Source organism: Phragmites australis, chromosome 1 (genome assembly GCF_958298935.1).
Source record: "Phragmites australis chromosome 1, lpPhrAust1.1, whole genome shotgun sequence".
NCBI classification, from domain to species: domain Eukaryota; kingdom Viridiplantae; phylum Streptophyta; class Magnoliopsida; order Poales; family Poaceae; genus Phragmites; species Phragmites australis.
Window position 1 is genome coordinate 51,934,133 of NC_084921.1, and position 22,362 is coordinate 51,956,494.

Genomic DNA, 22,362 nt, shown 5'->3' on the forward strand with positions numbered 1-22,362 from the left:
TTTTTTTTTCTCCAAAAGAATTATAACAGGGTGTTTTTAGAAACCAAGCTCCAAATGCGATTAAAAACTCAAAAAGTGACGCCTTTAGAACATATTATATGTTTCCACGATACAAGGTAAACAATGATGTCATAACCAAGGGTGGGCAAGAACTGATGTTAAGATCATCTTTAACTATATTCCCTTCATTTCATTCACTTCTTAATTCCTCTCTTCGTTCTTATTCTTTTTATTTTCTCTTATTTACAATAATTTATTTTTAAAGTGATTCGTGAAGGGAAAAGAGGGAGAATACCATTCTGAAGAAAATGATCTTTAAGAATCTCTTCATGTTGGAAACCGTAAAGGTAAATTGTTGGAGTGTGGAAGGAAAAAAAATCACTTTGTGAAGAGATTCTGAGCTCTGACAGAAATTGATTGGGATGGTTTAACGGAGAAAGGCGTGAACGAATTGACAGCGGGGCCCATGGAGCAGGGAGAGAGTCAGGCGTAGCTGTTGGTGCGTGCGTGTGTGCCGGACTTGTAACAGAACCAGGCTGGACTCCAGAGAATTCAGGCGCAGCACATCTCGTTGGCGTGGCTTCGGAACCACTTCCCCTCTCCTCCGAGTTTTCCTGTCCTTTTGAACCTTCTTCTCGCTTCTACAATCAAGTTGACATACGCAGCTGATGATTAAGAAGTACTTACAAGCAAGAAGCAACACGGGAACCCCTCCCCCACCTAACAACACGGAATGACGGAACCAGACACAACAAAAAACAGCAGGAAAAAAAAAACCACAAAACAGAAAGGTGCATCAAACTGTACGATCCTAACATCAGGAAGAACAAACAAAAGGTGTTTTGGTCACACCCGTGCCTGGTGCCTGCCCAGAGTTAACACAGCCACCTAAAGCCCAGCTCAGACAAGAGGGAAAGAAAAGTTCGCAATAAAATTGCTAATAAAATTTCATTGCAAGGAGTGTGAGAGAGATTCAGATAGATGTATCAGCAATTCCCTTCAAAAAAGAAAAAAGATTTATCAGTATCAGCGTGTCAGTATCAACTCAGCTCCCACTAGCTGTAGTGCAAGCTATCCATTGTCCACTAACCCCACAAACCCAATCACTCACTCACAAGCAAGTACTCCAGAAAGAACTTCAAAAAATGATAAAAAGCATCGAGTATTAGAATAATAAAATAAGGAAAGGCTACCTCATTTTTATTTCTTCTCCTCTCCCCTCTTCTTGTTCTTAGAGTTGTCCCCAGCGCTAAAAAAGCCCCGCCTTTTGGCTCGTTCTTAGACTTACCTGCTCCAAGAAAGCTAGGGAGATGGCGCGCACCGAGAAGGTTGCCGGTGATAGCTGCTCCGGCTGCGAAGGCCAGGTGGAGGTGGAGGTCGGGGTGGGGGTGGACGGCAAGGGGCTGATAGAGTGCCGGATATGCCAGGAGGAGGGGGAGGAGGGCGCCATGGACTCCCCCTGCGCCTGCACTGGTACACTCAAGGTGAGCGCTTTCTCTCTCCCTCCCTTCCCCTCTCCCTCTGTGGAAGTTTGTTTGCCTGGATGTTGAGGACTGACTTGAGCTTAAATGTGGTGGTGGTGAAATCAAAGTGGAAATGTGATGATTATTCGTTATCTTCTTCATTGAACCGAATAGATTTCATTTCAAGATGCAGATTGTGCTTTTGGTTATTTCCTTCCTTGGGAAAACTCTTCTATTTCCCCTTTCTTTGCCTGGATGTTCATTTTGCTTCCTTCTTTTTGGTGAAAATCTGCAATCGATAAAGTGTAGTTTGCTTTGATTATATGTTTGTGTTATTTATTGTGGACATCTCTAATAACTCTAGACTGGGCGCTATAGGAGTAGCAAAGTTCTATTAAGTGGTTGTTTAATCTTCATCAACTAAAGTTGAGTGTTTCATCTGTTCATTTGGCCTTCGCCTTTGCGAGTTTGCAAGGTGCTGTTCTAGTGTTTGGTGTTTTTTTTTTTTGAAATGAAACAGGAACACGCCCCTACTGATACACACACACAGATTACAAGAAAGGAAAAACAAATCACGAGAACATCATGAGCCAGTTCTGCATTGAAGCTTTGTGTCTATCTTTTGCCCTATGGATAACCATGGCAAATTCATGAATGAAGTGAGCTAAGCAATTCTGAACTGAGGGGCTTTTGTTGCTGAAAATCCAATCATTGCTCTCCGTCCAAATGCACCATGACATCAGAATAATGACCTCCATATAGAAAGGAATACTGAGCCTCCGCTTGAAGTTAGTGTTTGGTTTGTCTAAGAAGTGTACTCGGGATTGGACGAATTCTCCAAATTTGCGTTTTTCGTGATGAAACAACCATTTTGTTCAAAAAATGATGAAACAACCATATTCTTTTCTCCAGAATTTTCAATTCCTACACCATTCGACTCCATTCTTGGTGTCGCTCCGTCCCGACAGTGCTCAATTGATCTATCTGCTATTGGTATCTCGCCTCTTGACCTTCAGTCACTCGAAGCACCATTCACCGAGGACGAGATCCTACACGTCGTCAAGCAGCTGCCTTCTAACAAGGCTCCAGGCCTTGATGGATATACGACCGAGTTCTACCGGGCGGCGTGGCATCTCATTAAGTCGGATGTGTTTGCTGCGGTGTGCGCGTTCGGCTTGGGCGACAGAAGAGGTCTCAATCAACTCAATAATGTCCTCATTACTTTGCTCCCGAAGATGTAACCGGCCCGAGCTCCGTCTGAGTTTCGCCCGATTAGTCTCATCCATAGCGTCGGCAAGCTAATCACGAAGGCGATGGCTACGAGGCTCGCTCCATGGTTGGGTCGGATGATTTCTAACAATCAAAGTGCCTTTATAGCAGGCCAATCCATTCATGATAATTTCAAGATGGTGCATTCGGCTGCCCGTCTGCTGAAGAAATCAAAACGGTCAAAAATTTTGTTGAAATTGGACATCTCCAAGGCCTTTGATTCGGTATGTTGGGCTTTCCTCATGGAAGTCTTACGAGCTTGGGGTTTTGGCCGGCATTGGTGTAGCTGGATCGAAGGAACTCTGGGTTCTTCGTCAACTCGGATCCTCCTCAACTCCATTCCCGGTTCGACCATCCACCATGCCAGAGGACTGCGACAGGGCTATTCTTTATCGCCATTCTTGTTTGTGCTAGTCATGGATACGTTGGCTCGCATTTTACACAAGGTCGGGGAAGCTAGCGTTGTTGATCCTGTTGGCCATGATGCAATTAAACACCGTCACTCTCTTTATGCGGATGACGCGGTGCTCTTCTTATCCCTAACGTCGAAGGACATCCTTGGCCATCTCGCCATCCTCCGTTTCTTCGGTGAGGCGACAGGTCTTAGGACAAACATTAATAAGAGCACGGCGGGGCTGTCCTCCTTTCCACTCCAGTACCTGGGAGTTCCACTGGCTGTTGGCCATCTACGCAAGTGTCATTTGCAGCCCTTGGTCAACCAGGTGGCGGCTAAACTTCCTGTGTGGCAAGCCAAACTGATCTCCAAGCCTGGAAGAGCAACGCTGGTGCGCTCGGTGCTGTCCGCTACCCCGCTGCACACTATGCTATCCATTGCGGTGCCGCCATGGGTGATCAAAGAGATTGACAAGATTAGGAAGTCTTTTATCTGGGCAGGTGATAAGACCATGTCGGGGGGGGGGGGGGGTGCACCATTGCCTGGTCGAAGGTGTGCAGACTGCTGGTTTATGGAGACCTCGGTATCCTTGATCTTCTACGGGCTGGTGAGGCGCTGAGGCTCCTGTGGCTTTGGTGGCAAAGGTGTGACCCAACTAGACCTTGGGCCTCCCTCCCGCTGGAGCATGAATGTATGGTTGCGCTCTTCAATGCCTCTACAATCTTTGAGGTAGGGAATGTAAAGTAGACGCTCTTCTGGAACGATGCTTGGTTGGCCGGTCACGCTATTCGCTCTCTAGCGCCGGTGCTGTATGGCTGCATTGCTCAATCAGCTGCTAGTCGCAGAATCGTATGCGGAGCCTTATGTGATCGAAGATGGATTAGAGATTATCTGGGCCCTTGTCCTTGCCAACGATTTCCCAATACTTAAAATTCTGGAGTCGCCTGAACTCCGTCAGCCTTACCACTGATGAGGATCAGATCATTTGGAAATGGACATCCTCCGGTGAGTACTCCGCTAGCTCTGCGTATCGGATGATGTTCCAAGGTTGTGAGTTTTTTGTTGGAGCTAAGTTGATATGGAAGGCTTGGGCACCGAGAAAAGTTAAGTTCTTTACTTGGCAAGGGTTGCTCAAGAGACTATGGACAGCTTCCCGTCGGCAACGCCATGGCTTACAAATGGATGACTCTTGCGCCTTTTGTTCTCAGCTTCCTAAGACGACTGATCATCTGCTCCTCCACTGTGTTGTTGTGAAGGAGATATGGTCGAGGGTCTTCGGAGTTCAATCTTTCCAGGATAATCCAGCTCTTTGCGATTGGTGGCTCAACCTCCGTGCACGGGTTGCCAAAGAGTTGCGTCAAGGAGTGGACTCTCTTATTCTGCTGACTATGTGGACTATCTGGTTATCTCGCAATGACATTGTGTTCAACAATCGCCGCTCCTCCTCCGATTCGCTGTTGGCCACCATCTGGATGTCTGCTGAGCAATGGTGCCTGGCTGGAGCAGTGCATCTGTCGGTCCTCTTGGCTCACTTGCGCAGATTTGGGTCAGTGTTATAACCATGGAGGAATTCAGAGGCTTCGGTTGATTAGTTTCATGTAATTACCTCAAGGGCTTTGATTGTTTAGCTTTCGGGACCGCATGGTCCGTTGTTTCAGCTTGTGTACTTTGGATCTCTGTTTGTTTACCTCAAGTTTTTATCTTAATACAAAGATGTGCAGCTCTCCTGCGTATTCTAGAAAAAAAAATTCCTACACCATGCTTATCCTATTCTATATTCCCTTCCCAAGTGTCCAATAACTATTTTTCCCCTTGGTGTTGTTCTACACGTGACTTAGGTTCTTAGCAAGCTCTATCTGCTGAAGAAAATGGTACTGGTATGTTGATCTACTGTTATTGGTTGTATGCAGTTCGCCCACAGGAAATGCATACAAAGATGGTGCAACAAGAAGGGGAATATTACATGTGAAATCTGCAACCAAGTAGGTGTTTCTGTTATTCTGTGAGAAGACTACCACAGAGCAATGTTGCATATTCTTATCTTTTCTGCACATGTCTATGGCATACCATTTTAAGTGATGATATGCTACTTTAACCTTGTAGGGTTGTTACAGTCTATCTGGGTACTTCATTGAGATAGATCTAGTAGGTTTATGACCACTCCAATTTCAGGGCAACTGCGTTGCAGAAGAAATAAGAGAAAATGAAAGCATGCATTGTTTCTTACTCTACTGTTATTTTTGGAGAAGTCTTCATATATGTTTCTTTTCCCTATGTGCCTACAGATTTACTCCCCAAACTATGTCCTCCCTCCAACCACATGTTGTTCAGATGAAATGGACATGGATCTTAGGTACATAAGAATACTACCCCTTACGCGTTGATAAAATTGTGGACATTACGTTTCGAAAAATATATTGTGGAAATCGATTCTTTTTTAAAAAAAAAAATGGGAATCTCTTATTCTGTGCAATTGGATTGAATTCCAGTTTCTCATTTTGGATGTTCTTTTGAACTACCCCGATATAGCTATTCTGGAGCGATGACCATCTTTTTCTTATAAACAGGCAAAACTGGGTTGGACGAATTGATTCTCATGATTCTCACTTTCTAGCCATTGCCATTGCAGAGCAGCAGCTGCTGCAAGCTGAATTTAATGATTGTGTTTCCTTGAATTCTAGTGGCGTCACATGCTGCCGAGCTATTGCTTTAATTGTATGCTAAAGAAACCATTTGTTCATAAGCATTTTCTTATTTGTGCTGGAGAGTGGAGACTAATGTCAGCTTACTGCAGTTGATGTTCCTTTTGCTTGTGCGCCATGTGATCGTCATCGTGAGGGATGTTAGCATGCTACAAGATGCAACAGTGTTGTTCAGTGTGAGTTTAACAGACCGAATTCATTATCTCAATGTTACGCTATTAACATGTCCTGTTAAAATGATGTGACGAACCTTCTGTTAAATTCCCTGATGATGAAAATAATTTGTTCCTACAAAGCCTTTTACACCAGTCAGTGGATTGTTTATCCACTTAAGTTTTGTAAGTTTTGTCAACAGTGTAACTTCCTGCTGCTCTTTTGTCCCCGGGATTAGCGGACTGTCCGTGTTAGTCGTATCCGAGCGGCCTTTTCTTGCCTTTGGCTGCGAACCTTGTTATTCTATTCTTCTTCTACAAGGCTTAGGCAGAGCTACTGCCTCTCCTGTTTAAAAAAAACAAAAATATGGATTGTTTGTGGCGTTATGACTTTATCAGCAAGTATCTAACCTGCTCAGCATTTAGTTAATCTTTTTGTTGGAAGTCTGAGGGAGCAGAGCTTGATTTGCCCTTAATTGAATCCAGCATACCACTCCTGCATCTGTTACTCATGCTGTTTAAGATTTGCAGAGCTTAAATTTATTTTTCCATCTGGCATTATGTAAACGTGACACTTTTTTTGTATTTCAGGCAACTCTTCAGTTTGCGGGATTCTTCCTTCCATGCTATGTTATAGCGCGTTCTTGCTATGCTTTTCAACACCGGAGGCGAAGACAGGTATACTTTCTTTCCTACCAAATACCAACACAGATACAAACAGAACGCATGGTGACCGACCACCTTGTGCCAGATTAGTAAGCTGCCAGGTCCTGATGGTTTGAAATTTGAGCCATATATTCTGTATGATATGTAACCATCTTATAAATGTAATGGAATCAAGAAAATCATCTGGTGGAAACAATTAGCAGAAAGTAGCAAAAGTAAACGTTATGTAACAGGTAACACATTAATCGAAGCATCTGATATCCATACTAAGGTCATGTTTATCTATCAGTAAGATCTATAAATGTGAAATTCTGTGCTCTGAATTGATACCTGTAGCTCTCACAACCAGCCCCTAGTCAAGTATACCCAAGATTATGAGATTATGAGGGCTGCTGGAATCAAATGCTGCTCGGTTGAGCTCCTTGGCTTCTTTCACTGCAATTTTTCTTGCATCATTTATGCCGTTCCTATTCATACATGTACAATTTATTCCAAAAAAAGGAAGACAAATCTAACCTATCAATCGGTTATCTCAACAGGTGTAAGGACTTATCTGAATCTTGAAGAACACCAGGCGAACACCTGTCTTTGTACCAGGCTACCGAAGAAGGACGGAAGCTTGCAAAGTTCCCTTGCTTGGAGCCTCCCGAAGATCAACTGTAGCGAGAGCTGCCGTCATCGTGAAGATACAACTGTATATAGGAGAGCAAAGCTTTTTATAGCTGCAAAATGTATAACCTCACACACTTGGATCGCAAATGGAAGAAACAACCGATGTTCACCAATACCATTGAAACAAGTAGATACTTTTGAGCGCTAGCTTATCTGAAATCCTCTGCCTGTGCCGTTTGCGCATTTCCCCGTATTACTGCCTATTCGAATCATGTTGATGTACAAAGGTGCGCACCGTTCCTCAACCGACCGTCAAATCACTGTTGTTGCTACTCGCCATGAGGATCGAATCATAAAATCGCAGAGACTGAGCGAAGTTATATTTATTAAAGAGAATATTGTTTGATTTGTTGTATATGTTTATTCGAGTAGGTTGAGCTAAGTTTCTGTTTAGTTGATCGAATTTAAAATTGTATGAGTAGATATAAGAGTTTAGATTGTGATTGATCGTATGAAGTTGATTTTATGACACTGATAAATAAATTTAAGTTGCGGAGGGAAACTCAAATCGAGTTTTACTCTCACATCCGTCGAATTAGATTGAAACAGAAGATGCGAGGAACCAAATAAGCTTTGATAAAATTGTACACATCTGTCAAATCAAAATCGTGCATAGGAGCAATCAATCAGGCTCATAAGTTTCTCTGTATTTTGATTCTCTAAAATTTCATATTTCTCTTCAAACTCGGACTCATGTTCCAACCTTCCTGGGGCCAAGCCCATTTGTTCCGCTCAGAAGGGAGGCCACGAATCACAAGTCGGTGACGTTACGCCTGACGTGGCGTCCTCTTATTGCCTCCAAAAGAGGATTTACCAAGCTGCGATTGGCTGATGTGGAATTACTGGCGGTAGGCTTTGCTTTTTAGACGCGATTTTCGGGCACTCCATGGTTGGGTTGTGCACCTCTGTGGGTCCCACCTAGGTACGGATGTTTGAGGTCGTGACATTGATTTTTATTGTGGTGTAGATTATAATGAACAATGGATAATAGAGAGTGAAAATTTTGCCTTTAATGATGGATGGAGTTTACATATTTATAGTACACGAACAGTCATATTTTGTGACGGTTAGGATTAGTAATTGCTAATCAGTTATTCTTTAAATTGATCACATGTCTAACACCTAAAGGGTGTCTATTCATAACATTCTCCATTAATTAATTACCTATAATGTAAATTTTTTGTTAAAAAACTCTTTTAAAATTCTGTGAGAAAATACAAGGAGAAAACAATACGTTGATATGTCATAAAAACAACTTTAAAACCTAATGAGAAAATGTAATGAGAAAATAATGTGACAAATATTGATTATTATCTTATTGTAAGCTTATATGAGAAAATAGAAATTAAAAACTCATTGGTGAGCTTGAAGAATAATAATTATGATTTATGGATCGTATTAAAACATCTGAAAATCTCTTAGAAAAATAGGAGGAATAATATAGATATTGTCTCATTAAAAACCTTATATGAGAAATCGTATAGGAAAAACTTATAAATAAAATAGTGCAATATAATATGAACATGTTATTATTCAGTGATCAACTCCTACTAAACCTTGCAAATCTCGTAGTTGCCATATACAAACTCCATGAATACATTTTGGAATGTGGAAGTTGATAAAGACTTAATAAATAAATATGTAAGGTTATCATATGATTTAGTTTACAAGATTTCTATCTCCTTGTTATTTTGCAATTTATAAGGATATATCATTAAGTCAAGATGATAAAATATAGATCTCATAGTAATGCTGTATGTCGGAGGGTGAACTCCTATCGAAGGGATCCGGAGGGACCCCTTTTTGAGATTCGGTCGGGGGGATGATTCTGAATATGTTTGCGGGAGAAATAAATGGGTGTAAATGCGATGGCAGGTGGGGTGGAATGATCGAATGCAGGATGAAGTAAATGCACTGGAGGGATTTACACAGGTTCGGGCCGCACTGAGCGTAATACCCTACTCCTGTGTGGATGCTATAAATGCCCTGAAAATACCTCTCAGGAATGTTGCTGGTTACAAGAATGTTTGTCTATCCTAGAGCTTCGGGCTCGTTGTTCTTCGGTGATCTCAGCTTCTGTGCTTGTACGAAGATGTTCTTCAGCATCTGAGAATGTATATCCGAGTTCTCTAAAGGTTCTTCTAGTTGTCTTTGTCCGTGCCCACCGGCTCCCTTAAATACTCGCCGGCGGTAGCGTGCCTCGAAAGGGAGGGCACGAGTTCCAAGGCGCCATAAATGGAAATGCGATCATTATGGGCTGCTACGTGAAGTGATGGGGGGTTGAAAACGCGCCCCCCACCCTGTCTTCGGTCGTCATGATGGCGCTGGCAACGGGCGCCGTGGAGAGGGCCCACCGGACAGTCGCAGAGCAGCCAGCGCGTGCCCGCCCGATCTTGTTCGTCTGACACAGCAGGGTGGCCTTGCGATGCTATCCCGAGACGCGCCGGATGACGCGGGATGGGACCCGTGCATTAAATGTCCACACGCCCTTCTGCCAGAATGTGGCAGGGACTGATACCGAGCGTGGCAGGAGCAGTTGGAGGTGACAGGCCACGCGCCCTCTTAAATGCGGTATCGGGCCTCTCACAGGCTGACACCTCACCGCTGGACCCCGGTGGGAGCCACCGACGAAGGACTTCTTGGGCCGTCGGGGAACCGAATGCTCGGGCGTCACTGTTCATATCCCCGAGCACTCTCTCCCGAAAACGCCCTCTCTTGGTCCTCGAGGAACCGAGTGCTCAGGGGCCACTATTCACGGCCCCGAGCACTCTCTCCCGGAATCGACTGTTTGGGTCCTCGGGGAACTGAGTGCTTGGGGGCCACTGTTCGCAACCCCGAGCACTCTCTCCCGGAACTACCTTCCTTGGGTCCTCGGGGTACTCGGGTGCTCGGGGGCCACTGTTCGCGGCCCCGAGCACATCCTTCCCGGTACTCAGTTCTTCTGGTCGTCGGGGGACTCTGGTACTCGGGGGGCCACTATCCATGACCCTGAACACTCCCTTCTCGACACTTGGTCTTCGCGGATCATCGGGGAACTTGGGCGCCCGGGGACCACCGTTCATGGCCCCGAGCGCTCTCTCCCGGGACTTAGTCTTCTCGAGCTTCGGGGAGATCATCCCCACGGAAGGTCGCCACGTGGCAATCTGCTGACCTGGCCTCGGAACTCGGGGACCCCTGGTTCCTGATTCACCGACAGTGTATAATCTGTAATATGCAATAGATCTATAGTTCTATTACCTCATGTTTCATAAATATTAAATGAAGGTAACCACTATAATTTTTGTATGAAAATCCGCTTTTAATTAAGCGTTTTGTGGTTTTATGAAGTAATTTTGGGCTCAAATCAAAATAGTAGTGCAGAAAGTATGATTTTGCAATATATATAGTAAATTGTAAGAATTTAAAAGTATGAAAAGGTAAAGATATGTTTTTAGAAATGTGGGGGCACAGATACATCGAACATGTTACGAATCTAGAACTTATTAGGTCTAAAAATACATATTCATAAAAATACATAAACTGATATAATTATAAATAAATACATAGGCTGTAACAAAAATAATACATATAGTACTATTTAAATGGGCTATTTATTGGGACCTTAGGGGCTTAAATAAAAATAGCCGACCACTAATTTTTATATAAATATGTAAATATGTAAAAAGTTGAGTGCTTTTCTATAAAATGGTCTAAGGCCTGTTGCATTTTGGCCTGGCCAAGTAAACTAAGCCAACCTGAACTGCGACCCAGAGGGTCTTTCCAACCCACTCGGCCCAGACGGCTCCTCTCACCCCCACCCTATATAAAACAGAGATGAGGTAGCGGTTAGGGTTAAAAGTCGGCCCTCCTCGCTACTGTTCACCGCTACCACTAAGGCGGCTTGCGAATCTGTTGCCGGCTATCGTGCTTCTGTTCTTCGTTGTGGCCGAGTCTCAATAGAGTCTAGATGTCTATAGATAATAGAGATGGAGAGTGAAAATTTTATCTTCAATGATGAATGAAGTTTACATATTTATAGTATATAAACAGTTATATTTTGTGGCCATTAAAATTAGTAACCGCTAATCAGTTATTTTCTAATTGATCACATATCTAATATAAAAAAAATGTCTATTCATAACAACTTTGACCACTGCCAGCCTCCGTTCTGAGTAACGACCGGGAATAGGGATGGGCGATCCACACTAGCATATTTTAATTAACTAATTAATTATTTTAAAAAATAATTAGTTATTTATCTACGGATCGCTCAAAGTTGCTCCCAAACTGTCTGCTCTGCTTCACACTTCCACGAGTCCAGAGTCCCCTTGGACGTATCACAATGACCTCAAGTCTCCTACAAATCACTAAAATGCCACCCACCACTAATCAGCTGCATTACATGCCTAATCCAGTATGTACTTTCCAGAAGCAGGTCAAAGTGGCATTCGTGTGAATAAACTCCACTTCCACGGGCCCTTCGATCCTCGTGCGCATTACAAATATTCCCTTGGTCCAAAAGCTAAGCAAGTTGCAGTTAGGCAAGCTCCCCTCGCTGCTGTTTCCCCGGCGAGCCACCGCCACCGGCGATGGGTACTCGCCGCCGCAGCCTCCACTGTCTGCTCGACCGCCTTCTCGTCCTCTCATCGCTCCTGCTCCTCGCGTCCGGTGAGGTCTTCTTCGAGGAGCGCTTCGAAGGTATGCATGCTGCACTGCTACGCTCCTCTCCGCTTCCCGATTAATCTAGTTAGTTTGATTCTTTGCCCCATATAGCCATGTAATCGAATCGGATATCCTGATCCTATATGCTATCTCATTTTATTTATTTTTGGAATCAGAGCGGGACAACAACCATATATATCACATATATTATGATTGTTCGGTAATTCCTTATATCCAAAACTCAACTACATTAGAGATCTAACAAGCAAATCAGCAATATACTCTCATGTGAAGAGTTATATTACAGCGAAATCGGAGAAGTTACGAGTGCCCAATATGTTGGTTGAAGCTTCTATTGATTATTTGAACATATTAATAATTTCAAATGAAAAGGTATCAAATACAAACACGTAGATCTCGTCGAAAGCTACAATTTTCATATAAAGATCTTCTCCATCCGATTTTGTATGAAAAAAGTTACAAGTTTTGGAAGATAGGCTCGGATAGTTGTTGAATAGTCTTTGGATATATCCAATCTTATTCTCGGATATCCGATATTCGACGAACACCTGACTCCCTACATCTGAATCCGATATCCAATACAACTATCTGAGTTTCGATCCGATATCTGAGATTTTTTTTTTGGATATCTGATATCCGAGATCCAAGTAGCATCTAAAATGGTTCGAGCGATCGGACAGGTGGGAAATACCCGGCCCATTTTCATCCCTAGCCCCATGGTATGTATGGATGCTTCATGCTTCTATTTCTAGGTTTCGATTCGAATTGCTGAATTGGTTGCAGTGGCCCATTGGATTTGGTGCTTCCCTTTTGGGATGACTGATGAATGATATGGGTGTGCGCTACTTTTCTATGTCGCCCCTTGGATTAGCGAGTATTGTCGCATAGTTCCATTTGATTGCTGCCCTTGGGAATTTCTGCTTCCATTTTGATACTATAGGATATGGATAGGTGAAATAAGGGTTTACTAATTCACTGCGTAGTGAGGTTTGTAGTGCCTTAAGCATTGTATGATTGGGAGTAATGCTTTAGCTCAGGTTGTTCTAGTAGGAACCATGCCACTAGATTTCCCTATTATTTTGATTTTCAAGTGTTTTACTATGTTATAAAATTGTTATGTTTCTGCTAAAATATTCAGATGGTTGGGAGACTCGGTGGGTGAAATCTGATTGGAAAAGGAGCGAAGGAAAAGCTGGAATGTTCAAGCACACAGCAGGAAGATATTCTGGTGATCCTGATGACAAAGGTTTACTTTTCATCCCTCGCACTTCTGTATCAATTGATGATGCTGATGATTTGATCACAAAACACGTCCTGCTTGCGCTGCGGCTTAATTCCAGGAACTTGATTGATCCCTGTTTTTTGTTTTTGTGGACATTAGGCATACAAACAACAATGGATGCCAGACATTTTGCTATCTCAGCCAAGTTCCCAGAATTCAGTAACAAGAATCGAACACTGGTGGTCCAGTACTCCATTAAGTTTGAGCAGGATATTGAATGTGGTGGTGGCTATATTAAGCTGATGTCAGGTTATGTCAACCAGAAAAAATTTAGTGGGGACACTCCATACAGGTTAAGTTCTTACCGACTTTTGCCCTATGGAATTTCCCATTCTTTCAGAAATCCATTGTTATTAGTGGTAAGAACCTGTGTTCTATGCTAGCTGTGAGCTTAGCTTGTTCATATTGTTAATCAACGATGAGTGTCACTCCATCTCACATAATTAGTCATGTTTTAGAAGTCCATATAGAGATCATGGCTTGTGAATGAATAATCCTACCATTAATGCAAAATCTAGTGTCTGAATATGAATTGCGTCCTCTATTTTTATGCACTAACTCTTGTCTGCTGCTGAGAGTTGCCTGCTAACTTTCATAACGTTCTCTTGTGCAGCTTGATGTTTGGGCCAGATATATGTGGTACTCAAACAAAGAAGCTCCATCTCATACTTTCTTATCAAGGGCAGAACTACCCCATCAAGAAAGATCTACAATGTGAGACAGACCGGTTAACGCACGTGTACACTTTCATTCTTAGGCCTGACGCATCTTATAGCATGCTTGTGGATAACCGTGAAAGAGAATCTGGGAGCATGTACACTGATTGGGACATCCTCCCTCCTCGTAAAATTAAGGATGTTCATGCCAAAAAGGTTGGATACTGTTTTCATAAATTAGAGCTATACTGTAGCCAGAATTTATATCGTGATAAACTGATAATATCCAACATATACGCCTTCGTTGCAGCCTAAGGATTGGGAAGACAGAGAATATATTGAAGATCCTGATGAAGTTAAGCCAGAGGTTTGTGATGCCATAATTTCTTTCCTGAATGATACATGTTACATTGTGGCACATGTTGTGTAAGTTCTCATCGGCTTTGGCCAGGGCTATGATTCTACTCCGAAAGAGATTCCTGATCCAAAGGAGAAAAAGGTACGCAAGTTCTAACATCAGTCAAACTTAAAACGTTAATCATAGAGTCATTGTATGCAAGGAATACTCATGCAGTGAAGTTGTCCGTATAAATAGACACAGCACAGTATGACAAACGTGTATCTTTTCTTCTAAACCAGCCTGACACATGGGATGACGACGACGATGGCATATGGAAGCCTAGAATGATACCAAATCCAGCATACAAGGGGCCATGGAAACGCAAGGTTTGATTTCTTGTTTGCTAATTAGTCCATCTTTGCATTTCATCTCTTTGATAGAGCTCACATTTTCACATGTTCCTGCTTACAGAAAATTAAGAATCCTAACTACAAGGGTAAATGGAAGATCCCATGGATTGATAATCCAGGTAAACAAATAAAGATACTGATTTTATACATGTACTCAGTTAAGTCTTCAATACTAACATGCACATTTAGTCTACTATCAGATAATACATGTTGGTGATTTTGAATTGAAGCTCACTTTAAGCTTTACAAATCACCCTGACACTATCAACTGTATTGTTTTTGTAGAGTTTGAGGATGATCCAGATCTGTATGTACTGAAACCTTTGAAGTATATTGGAATTGAAGTTTGGCAGGTAGCATATGCAGTGTTTTTTTTTTTCTTTCAAAAATGCTTGCCTCATCATAATTTTAGCATCTTGCTTTCTTCTGAATCGATGTAAGCATGACACAGACATATATCTCACTCATATGCAGGTAAAAGCTGGTTCAGTTTTCGACAACATTCTGATATGTGATGACCCTGAATATGCAAGAAAGATTGTTGATGAAACTTGGGGTGCAAATAAGGAGGTAACAGCAGATTAAACTTTGCTAATTGGTCCATGCTACTCATATCCCGAGAACATCATCTCAGTTTTCTTTATGTTGCAGGCTGAGAAGGAGGCTTTTGAAGAAGCTGAAAAGGAGAGGAAAACTAGAGAAGACGGGGTTAGAATGAAAGCATAATGTTACTTCTATGTTGATCATCGTTTGATGTCCTCGACTGAGAAGAATAATGGAAAACTTTTGAAGAGGCTAATCATAACTGCAAACTGTTTGTGCACAGGAAGCTCAACAAGCAAGGGAGGAAGGAGAGCGGCGCCGAAGAGAGAGGGGTGATCGACACCGTGGCAGGGATCATTACAAGGACAAATACAAAAGAGTATATTTCTTCGTCCTGTAACATAATTTACATACATTTTTGTATTCTTAATGAATATCCTAGTTATAAAAGCTTTGCCTCTGGTTCCTTAGTTTTATATGAATTATCGTCGTACCCTCAACGCTTCATGGAAAATATTACAGAAAACAAGACCTAAAGACATTGCTACTTTGGTAGACAAACATAAGTAATTATGTTCTAACCCTTTTCTAGGGTGTGGATATATGTCTAGACCACTTAAGTTCAAGTCTTCTTTGACTCGAATTTAGGTGCATATTTCTTCTTATTTATAATGCCACCTAGTTCCTCCTAGGTTGGTCAAGATTTTTTTCTAACCCTTCTCTCAATCCCTCATTGAATAAATACATTCTTTTTGGAATGCTGCATTGATGTGTTTTAATCTGTGTAGTGCACTAGTGCTAGAGGCATACATTTATGCGTTGTGGCTTGTGTAGAGGCGTGTATCATTGCCTAATATGTATAGAAGCGTGTACCATTGCTTAATATGTATAATGCAATTACACATTGTAAATACATGCATGCATGGTACACTAACTCTCCTTTCTTTTTCTATCCTTAGCGTTACAGGGATCACTGGGATGACTACCATGTAAGTCACGAAGCAACTTCTATCACTTACGATGAACTGCCTAACTGGACAATAACAAGTGACTTATGCAATATGTTCATTTCATGTTCAGGATGAGCTGTGAAGTCCCCGAAATATTGCATCAAGCTAGAGGTTGCCGTGGACATTGCGTGGTAGTTTTCACCAATAATAGATTCGCCAAGCCAGAACAACCTGAATTGTTTCTTGTTATGTGCCAAATAAATTATTAAATTCCAGGATTGAGATGAAATGGGCAAGACCGAAGATCATTCCTGCTTCCTGGGCAATAACAGGGCATTCCAGCGAATACTTGGCTCTGGCACTGAAATAATGGAATGAGACTGTGGTGTGTAATTTACACGGCGCCGGTGATGTGCTACCTTTGCAAACTCAAAACAATGACTTTTCCAATATGAACAATGTATTGTTGGCCATACGATGATTCCAAATTTTACTGCATATCAAGTCATACAAACTACTGTTGCTAAGGAACACTTGATATTCATATACTTGTATCTTTAAAACTTGGTAAATCAGCACAGTTGCATAAACGAAAACATAGGTTTCAGACTTTTCAGGTCATGCAAGGAAAACCTGAAACTGCAAGAAGCTCGCACAACATTCAAATTCTTTTGTTACATTAGACCCACTTGGCTACGCTTCCTGATGTAAAACCTATTTATGCTTAGAAGTTAGAACTAAATGATTGATACATCGAACATACAGTGAGACAACGGTGTAAAGGAAAACGGCAATGCGCAATGAACAGCAAAATAATGCTTCTGTCAAAAAAACACTTCACTATTTGTTCCACACAACAAATGGAATGAGCATATCAGTTTTTTATGCAAGCTAAACCATGCATAAACATCTTGGCTTCTAATTTGAAGCTTGGTATCAGCATATGATCAACATGAAAAGAACAGCACTGAGCAAATTCAGTTGGAAAATCTTTCTTTACATGGTAGCTAGCACAAATAATTCCTTTCTATTTGAAATGAACATGCCTCTGGAAGTCCAGATAAAGAATTCCTTTACAGCAGCGATGACCAAAGACATCCGTGACACCAGAATTTCAAAACTGAAAGTATAGCATTGTGTCGACATGATACATTTTCAGAAGCAAAACAAGATTTATCGAACACTTCTGCAACTGAGGCTTCCTCTCTTCAAGTTATACAATGTCTGCAACTCTTCTTCCTGGCAGCACATCCATCTGCGGAGTTCTACCATTTCTGGAGGCAACCACACCAACAGAAGGCAGCGAGGGATCTGTGACTGGTTCAATCTCGATAAAACTCAATTCCATACATCCTGTACGCTTCAAGCTCAAGACAAATACAAGCACAATCCACCCGAGCATGGTGATCGCCCAGTAGTTATTCATCCCATGAATCAGACCCCAGGCAATTGAGTACCCGACAATGATCCCCGATAAGTGGCCGATGAAACTAGCCTGGGGGACCATGATGGATGTGAATATCAGCGACTCAAATGGCGCAAAGCTGATCGGCAGTGAAAGAACCCCGAAAATGTTCAGCTTTGATGACGGTTGCTTGGCAGCCAGAATTGTCATCCACCCAAACACGACGCACGAGTAGCCGACTGCCGTCACCCTCCTGAAATACTCCACCTTGAACCTCTGAATCATCATGTGGTAGAACCCAAGAACCAGCAATCCAGACAGCACCACGAGCACGAGAGTGTAATGTAGGTAGTACTCGACGCCGAGCCCGATCTGCCCCAGCTGCTCGACGACGCCGAGGCTCCACAGCGCGCTCATGTTGAACGCCAAATGCACCACGCTGATGTGCGAGAAGGCTGAGGTGATGATCCGCCAGTACTGCCCGCCTTCCACGGCGGTTTCGTAGCTCAGCCCGACATCTGCGTATCCAACGTTCCTCTTCTGGATGAAGAACCAGATCAGAGAGCAGATGCCTATGACGCTGCTACTGCCCGGCTTCTCCAACATCTCATAGATCAGCGGCTTGCCCATATTTCCCAAAAAAAAAAGCTTTGCGAGATTCTAACCCTCACTCGACGAGGAGGAATAGGTGGATCGGGAGCAAATGATTCGGCAATCCGCAGGATGTGTAAGGATTGGGTGCTAGCTGATCGCGAGAGGATAGGTGGCCGGCCGATTTGGTGCGCAAATTGATGGCGGGGGGTGGGGTTTAGTGATTTGAATTGCGAAATTTGACGGGTTTTGCGATGGATTGGCTCTCACCTCGGAATTTTGGAGGGGATTCGAGCAGCTTCTCGGCCGGCCGCGTCCGATGCCCTAGACTGTTCCAAGTTTGCTTCAGGAAGAAGGATGTGGTTGTACGTTTTCCAGTTGGTCCAGGACTAAATTGCAAAAGGAGCGTTATTCTCTGTTAGGCCATGTTTTTTTTTTCTTTCTGTTTATGGATTTTAGCTCTAAAATCAAAAGTAAAATACAAACAGTTATAATATAAAAGCTAATTCTCATAATCTACCAACTAAATTATATTACAAAATCACACACTCTACAATCTAAGTATGAAGAAGCTCTCATGAATTCTATAGAAGACTGATTTTATAGAAGATTGATTTTTTACAATTTAAAATTAAAACAAACATACTCTTTTCTCCTGCAACTATGTGAGAGTCTGTGTCACACCCGATTTTAACGGCCAAAAACAAATGCGACTTATGTGTGCCCAGAAAGTTTAACACACATAAGGACGTCATAGGTGAAGTAACAAAAGCAATACTTTATTTATTTAAACGATCACCTCTTACAATAAAAGACTTTACCTAAGTAAACTCAAAATTTAACCTAAACGATAGCATCTAAACGACGGCAGCGGAATGAAAGTATTGGCGACCAAGACTCCACAGGCATCGACTGGAAGATACGCTCCTTAGAACACCAGGTCGTCGTCTTGGAAATCCTCAAAGTCTTCCACTGAGCAGCATATGTTTTTGGTAGGAGAAAGCAAGGGTGAGCACATAATGTACTCAGCAAGTGTGAGAAAATAATGACATGCAGGCTTATCTCAAGAATAGGCTAACACAAGGTATTATTTGCGTAAATGCGAGTAATGAAAACATATTTAGACTCAAAAGCATTAGGCAATTATTAAGTCAATGTAACCCAAACAGTCCAACACCTAGCATACAAGGCTCCCCACCCTGCATACCACAACTGTCTTGTGCTCCCCGCACTAAGACCAAGACCACAGCATCTAGTACTCCCTGTACCTGAATCAAAACCAAACCACCATCTAATCATGTGAGGATCCAAGTCTCTCATATCCGTGAGCACGGCTGTTATAACAGTTTTACACTCTGCAGAGGTTGTCCAACTTTACCCACGAGTCAGTGAATTCCATGTTGCCGTGTTTGTAAGACACTTAACACACGTCAGTGGTGTGCCGCCAAGAATCATTGTATGACACTTTCCACTAACCAGAGACTAATCCAGTGCATGTCTGCCCACTAGGTTTCACCGCCAGGCTTTACGCGAGCAACAGCTCCTACCCAGAAGCCCCCTTTTGTGCTGACCCAACGCACACTGGACAGACTCTAATCAGTATGTCACACTTTACCCATATCAGCCTCATGGTTGATACGTTACTTCTCGGGTTGTCGCTCCACGAACCGGTCCTTACTTAGATTATTTGAGCAAACACTAAACCAATGTCATAACCATGACAACCATCACCAATATCCCTATGCTCAAGACCTAAGGTTCCATGTTGCTAAAACATTATCATATTAATCATCATTACTGCATATGTTCATTAGTCAAAATTATGACACTTCCCAATATCCCAAAAGCAAGGCTAAGCAATCTACTCATAAAAGACTCCTAACCATAAACCATCTAGGTTCCAAGGGATAATAAGGAAATATCTAGAGAAAAACCCTAACATAGGTGACTACCCATCATATTGACAGACATTGCATGCAGTTTTGTAAAACAAAATATTTAAAAACATAGGTTCAATATGATCAAGGACACTTGCCTTCTCCTTGCTGCTGCTCAGTGTATTCTTGCTCCTGGTCTTGATGTTCTTCAAATTGATCCGGGACGTTATCGGCTAATCGCACAATTACCGGCAAATAAGCAAACAAGATACACTAAGAACAAAGCATAAAGCAAAAGAACAACGAGATGAAAACTTGCTAACAAGAAAGAGCACTGAAAAACGAATCCATCGACGCAAGAATCGCTTAAATCGGAGTTACGATGGAAAAGTTAGGGCTAAAACAAGTCTAGGGTTAAATCTGGAAAAAGGAAAAGGACTTAAATTGAATTATCAGAAAGTCCAGGGACCTTTTTGTAAAAATAGAGGGACCAAAATGTAATTATGAAAAAGTATAAGGACCTAACTGTAAAAATATAGGGCTCTTTTGTTATTTTAGAAAAGTTCAGGGGCTAAATTACAAAATTACCCATTAAAGGATTTATCAGGAATTATTTTTAGATTGAAAAACCTCCTTTATGACGTGGCTGCTGACTGGTTGGACACATAGGCAAAAGGGCTGAGATGGCAGCTGAGGTGGCAGGGTGACGGGGCAGTACAGGTGACTGGGTTTAAGAGTAAACACGTGGCGCTACGCTATTGGTTGCTGAAGGGGTACGATTCAGATCTAATCTTGATCGTTGAGGACAGATCCGACGGCACGGAGAAGATCGGGCGGCCGGAGGGGAAGGACAGGGCGGCGCCGAGGGGTTCACGGCGGCGCACGGCCGGATATCTCACCGGAATCGGCTAGGGCTCGCCGGCGGCGACGACGAGCGGCGCAAAAGGTTCAGGGAAGCGCGGGGAATCCGTTTTGGGGCTTACCTCGGGCTTGGCGGCACAGGAAGGCGATCGACGACGGAAGGGGCGGCGGCTGCCTCGGGAACTCGTCGGAGAGGGTGCTCCGGCGACGCAGGGGTCAAGGCGACGGCGGGAAAAGCTTCAGCAAGGGCAGGAGCGTGCAATGGTGGGTTCAGGCTGCGTGGTCTGGCTCTGGAACGGCGTAGCGGCGAGGGCGGACGAAGCAGTGGCGATGGCGGTTCGGCGAGCTTCGAATCCGACGATTAGGGCTCGGGTTTTGGCGATTTGCAGATGAGATGAGTTCGGGGAGGGGGCGGGCATATATATAGGCGGCTCAGAGGTCACGGGACAGCGCAGGACTCTTAAGGCGGCGTCGATTTCTCGCTCGGATTCGGCGGCGCGGCGGAGTCCTTCTCGGAGACGACGGATCCGGCCGGCGGGTCCCACCTGGCGACGGCACAGGGGAAAACGGAGACTGCGCAGGCGTCTTCGGCTGGCGCGCGAGAGCACGGCGCGGGTGGCTGGGCCGCAGCAGGGGCGCGGCCCAGGCGGAAGGGAAGGCCGGGCAGCTGGGTCGGGGCTGAGATGTTGGGCCGAAACAGCAAGAGACAGCCCGAGAGAAGTTTTAACCTTTATCTTTTCTATAGAATTCAAATCCAATTTCAAATTCAAAAATCCAGACAAAATATCTTTAAATAAATTCATCAAGAATTCAAATAAAATACTATTTGCCTAATTCAGCATGAATGCAAAATATTCACTTATATCCTATGTCATTTTCTTTTTCTTTCCTATAAAATAGGGTTTTCTCTCTTTTAAAATAAAATAATTAAATTCATTTGAACTTTAATAACTATTAAGGAAAATTTGGAATTAGAGAAAAAATTAGGTTGTTACATTCTGTTTTTTTAATGTATCTAGAACTTGTTGCAAAAGAGTTAAGGTCAGTTTGCTTTTTATTCTAATTATGTATTCTAGCATCAAAAGCAAAAACAAAAATAATCAGTTTCATCAACCTAACAACTCGATTTCTAACTCAAAACTCACCCAAATCCTTTAATTCACCACAAAGCTTAAGAACACCATAACTTCATAACCTAAGCTCCAAACTCAAAATCGACCAACCAAATCATGCATTCTTGACATGTGAAACCTAAAAGACTTACCCAAGATGGTTATGGAGTTGAATGATCGTCGGGTAATAGAGGAAATCGCCCGGGAGACGAAGAAATCCGGTGTTCCTCACGTTTCAACCCTAAACACCAAAAGACACCAAAACAGCTTGAATACTTTGGGAAAAAGAAAACAAATTGGATGGTTGGATAGCTTATGAGCTAAGGATCGCAATAGCACCACATGCATACCTCAA

The 22,362-nt window shown here is 42.9% G+C and overlaps 3 protein-coding genes across 3 annotated transcripts; 2 read left to right on the forward strand and 1 right to left on the reverse strand.

The window, feature by feature from the left end:
- The first annotated feature begins 1,070 nt into the window (after positions 1-1,070).
- On the forward strand, positions 1,071-7,465 carry LOC133926425 (uncharacterized). The gene is made up of 7 exons (XM_062372364.1): positions 1,071-1,484; positions 5,037-5,108; positions 5,412-5,479; positions 5,694-5,841; positions 5,921-6,004; positions 6,572-6,658; positions 7,186-7,465. Exons 1-7 carry the CDS (start codon positions 1,311-1,313, stop codon positions 7,189-7,191), a joined length of 639 nt encoding a protein of 212 aa, XP_062228348.1. The 5' UTR covers positions 1,071-1,310; the 3' UTR covers positions 7,192-7,465.
- A 4,342-nt stretch (positions 7,466-11,807) lies between these two features.
- On the forward strand, positions 11,808-16,694 carry LOC133926434 (calreticulin-3-like). The gene is made up of 14 exons (XM_062372377.1): positions 11,808-11,995; positions 13,119-13,226; positions 13,362-13,554; positions 13,876-14,134; positions 14,229-14,285; positions 14,370-14,417; positions 14,558-14,644; positions 14,730-14,787; positions 14,954-15,021; positions 15,143-15,238; positions 15,320-15,376; positions 15,495-15,590; positions 16,171-16,200; positions 16,292-16,694. Exons 1-14 carry the CDS (start codon positions 11,887-11,889, stop codon positions 16,301-16,303), a joined length of 1,278 nt encoding a protein of 425 aa, XP_062228361.1. The 5' UTR covers positions 11,808-11,886; the 3' UTR covers positions 16,304-16,694.
- Positions 16,695-16,962: 268 nt separating this feature from the next.
- LOC133926442 (RHOMBOID-like protein 13) lies at positions 16,963-18,536 on the reverse strand. Its single transcript, XM_062372388.1, has one exon. It carries the CDS (start codon positions 18,194-18,196, stop codon positions 17,375-17,377), a length of 822 nt encoding a protein of 273 aa, XP_062228372.1. The 5' UTR covers positions 18,197-18,536; the 3' UTR covers positions 16,963-17,374.
- Between the last annotated feature and the right edge of the window lie 3,826 nt (positions 18,537-22,362).

Bases quoted from the DNA above. Each gene is read 5' to 3' on its own strand.
- LOC133926425 (XM_062372364.1), top strand. From the start codon at position 1,311: ATGGCGCGCACCGAGAAGGTTGCCGGTGATAGCTGCTCCGGCTGCGAA. The intron at 1,485-5,036 runs GTGAGCGCTTTC...GGTTGTATGCAG, and splicing joins CCTGCACTGGTACACTCAAG to TTCGCCCACAGGAAATGCAT. The intron at 6,005-6,571 runs GTGAGTTTAACA...TTTGTATTTCAG, and splicing joins ATGCAACAGTGTTGTTCAGT to GCAACTCTTCAGTTTGCGGG.
- LOC133926434 (XM_062372377.1), top strand. From the start codon at position 11,887: ATGGGTACTCGCCGCCGCAGCCTCCACTGTCTGCTCGACCGCCTTCTC. The intron at 14,788-14,953 runs GTAAACAAATAA...TTGTTTTTGTAG, and splicing joins CCCATGGATTGATAATCCAG to AGTTTGAGGATGATCCAGAT. The intron at 15,022-15,142 runs GTAGCATATGCA...ACTCATATGCAG, and splicing joins TTGGAATTGAAGTTTGGCAG to GTAAAAGCTGGTTCAGTTTT.
- LOC133926442 (XM_062372388.1), bottom strand. From the start codon at position 18,196: ATGGGCAAGCCGCTGATCTATGAGATGTTGGAGAAGCCGGGCAGTAGC.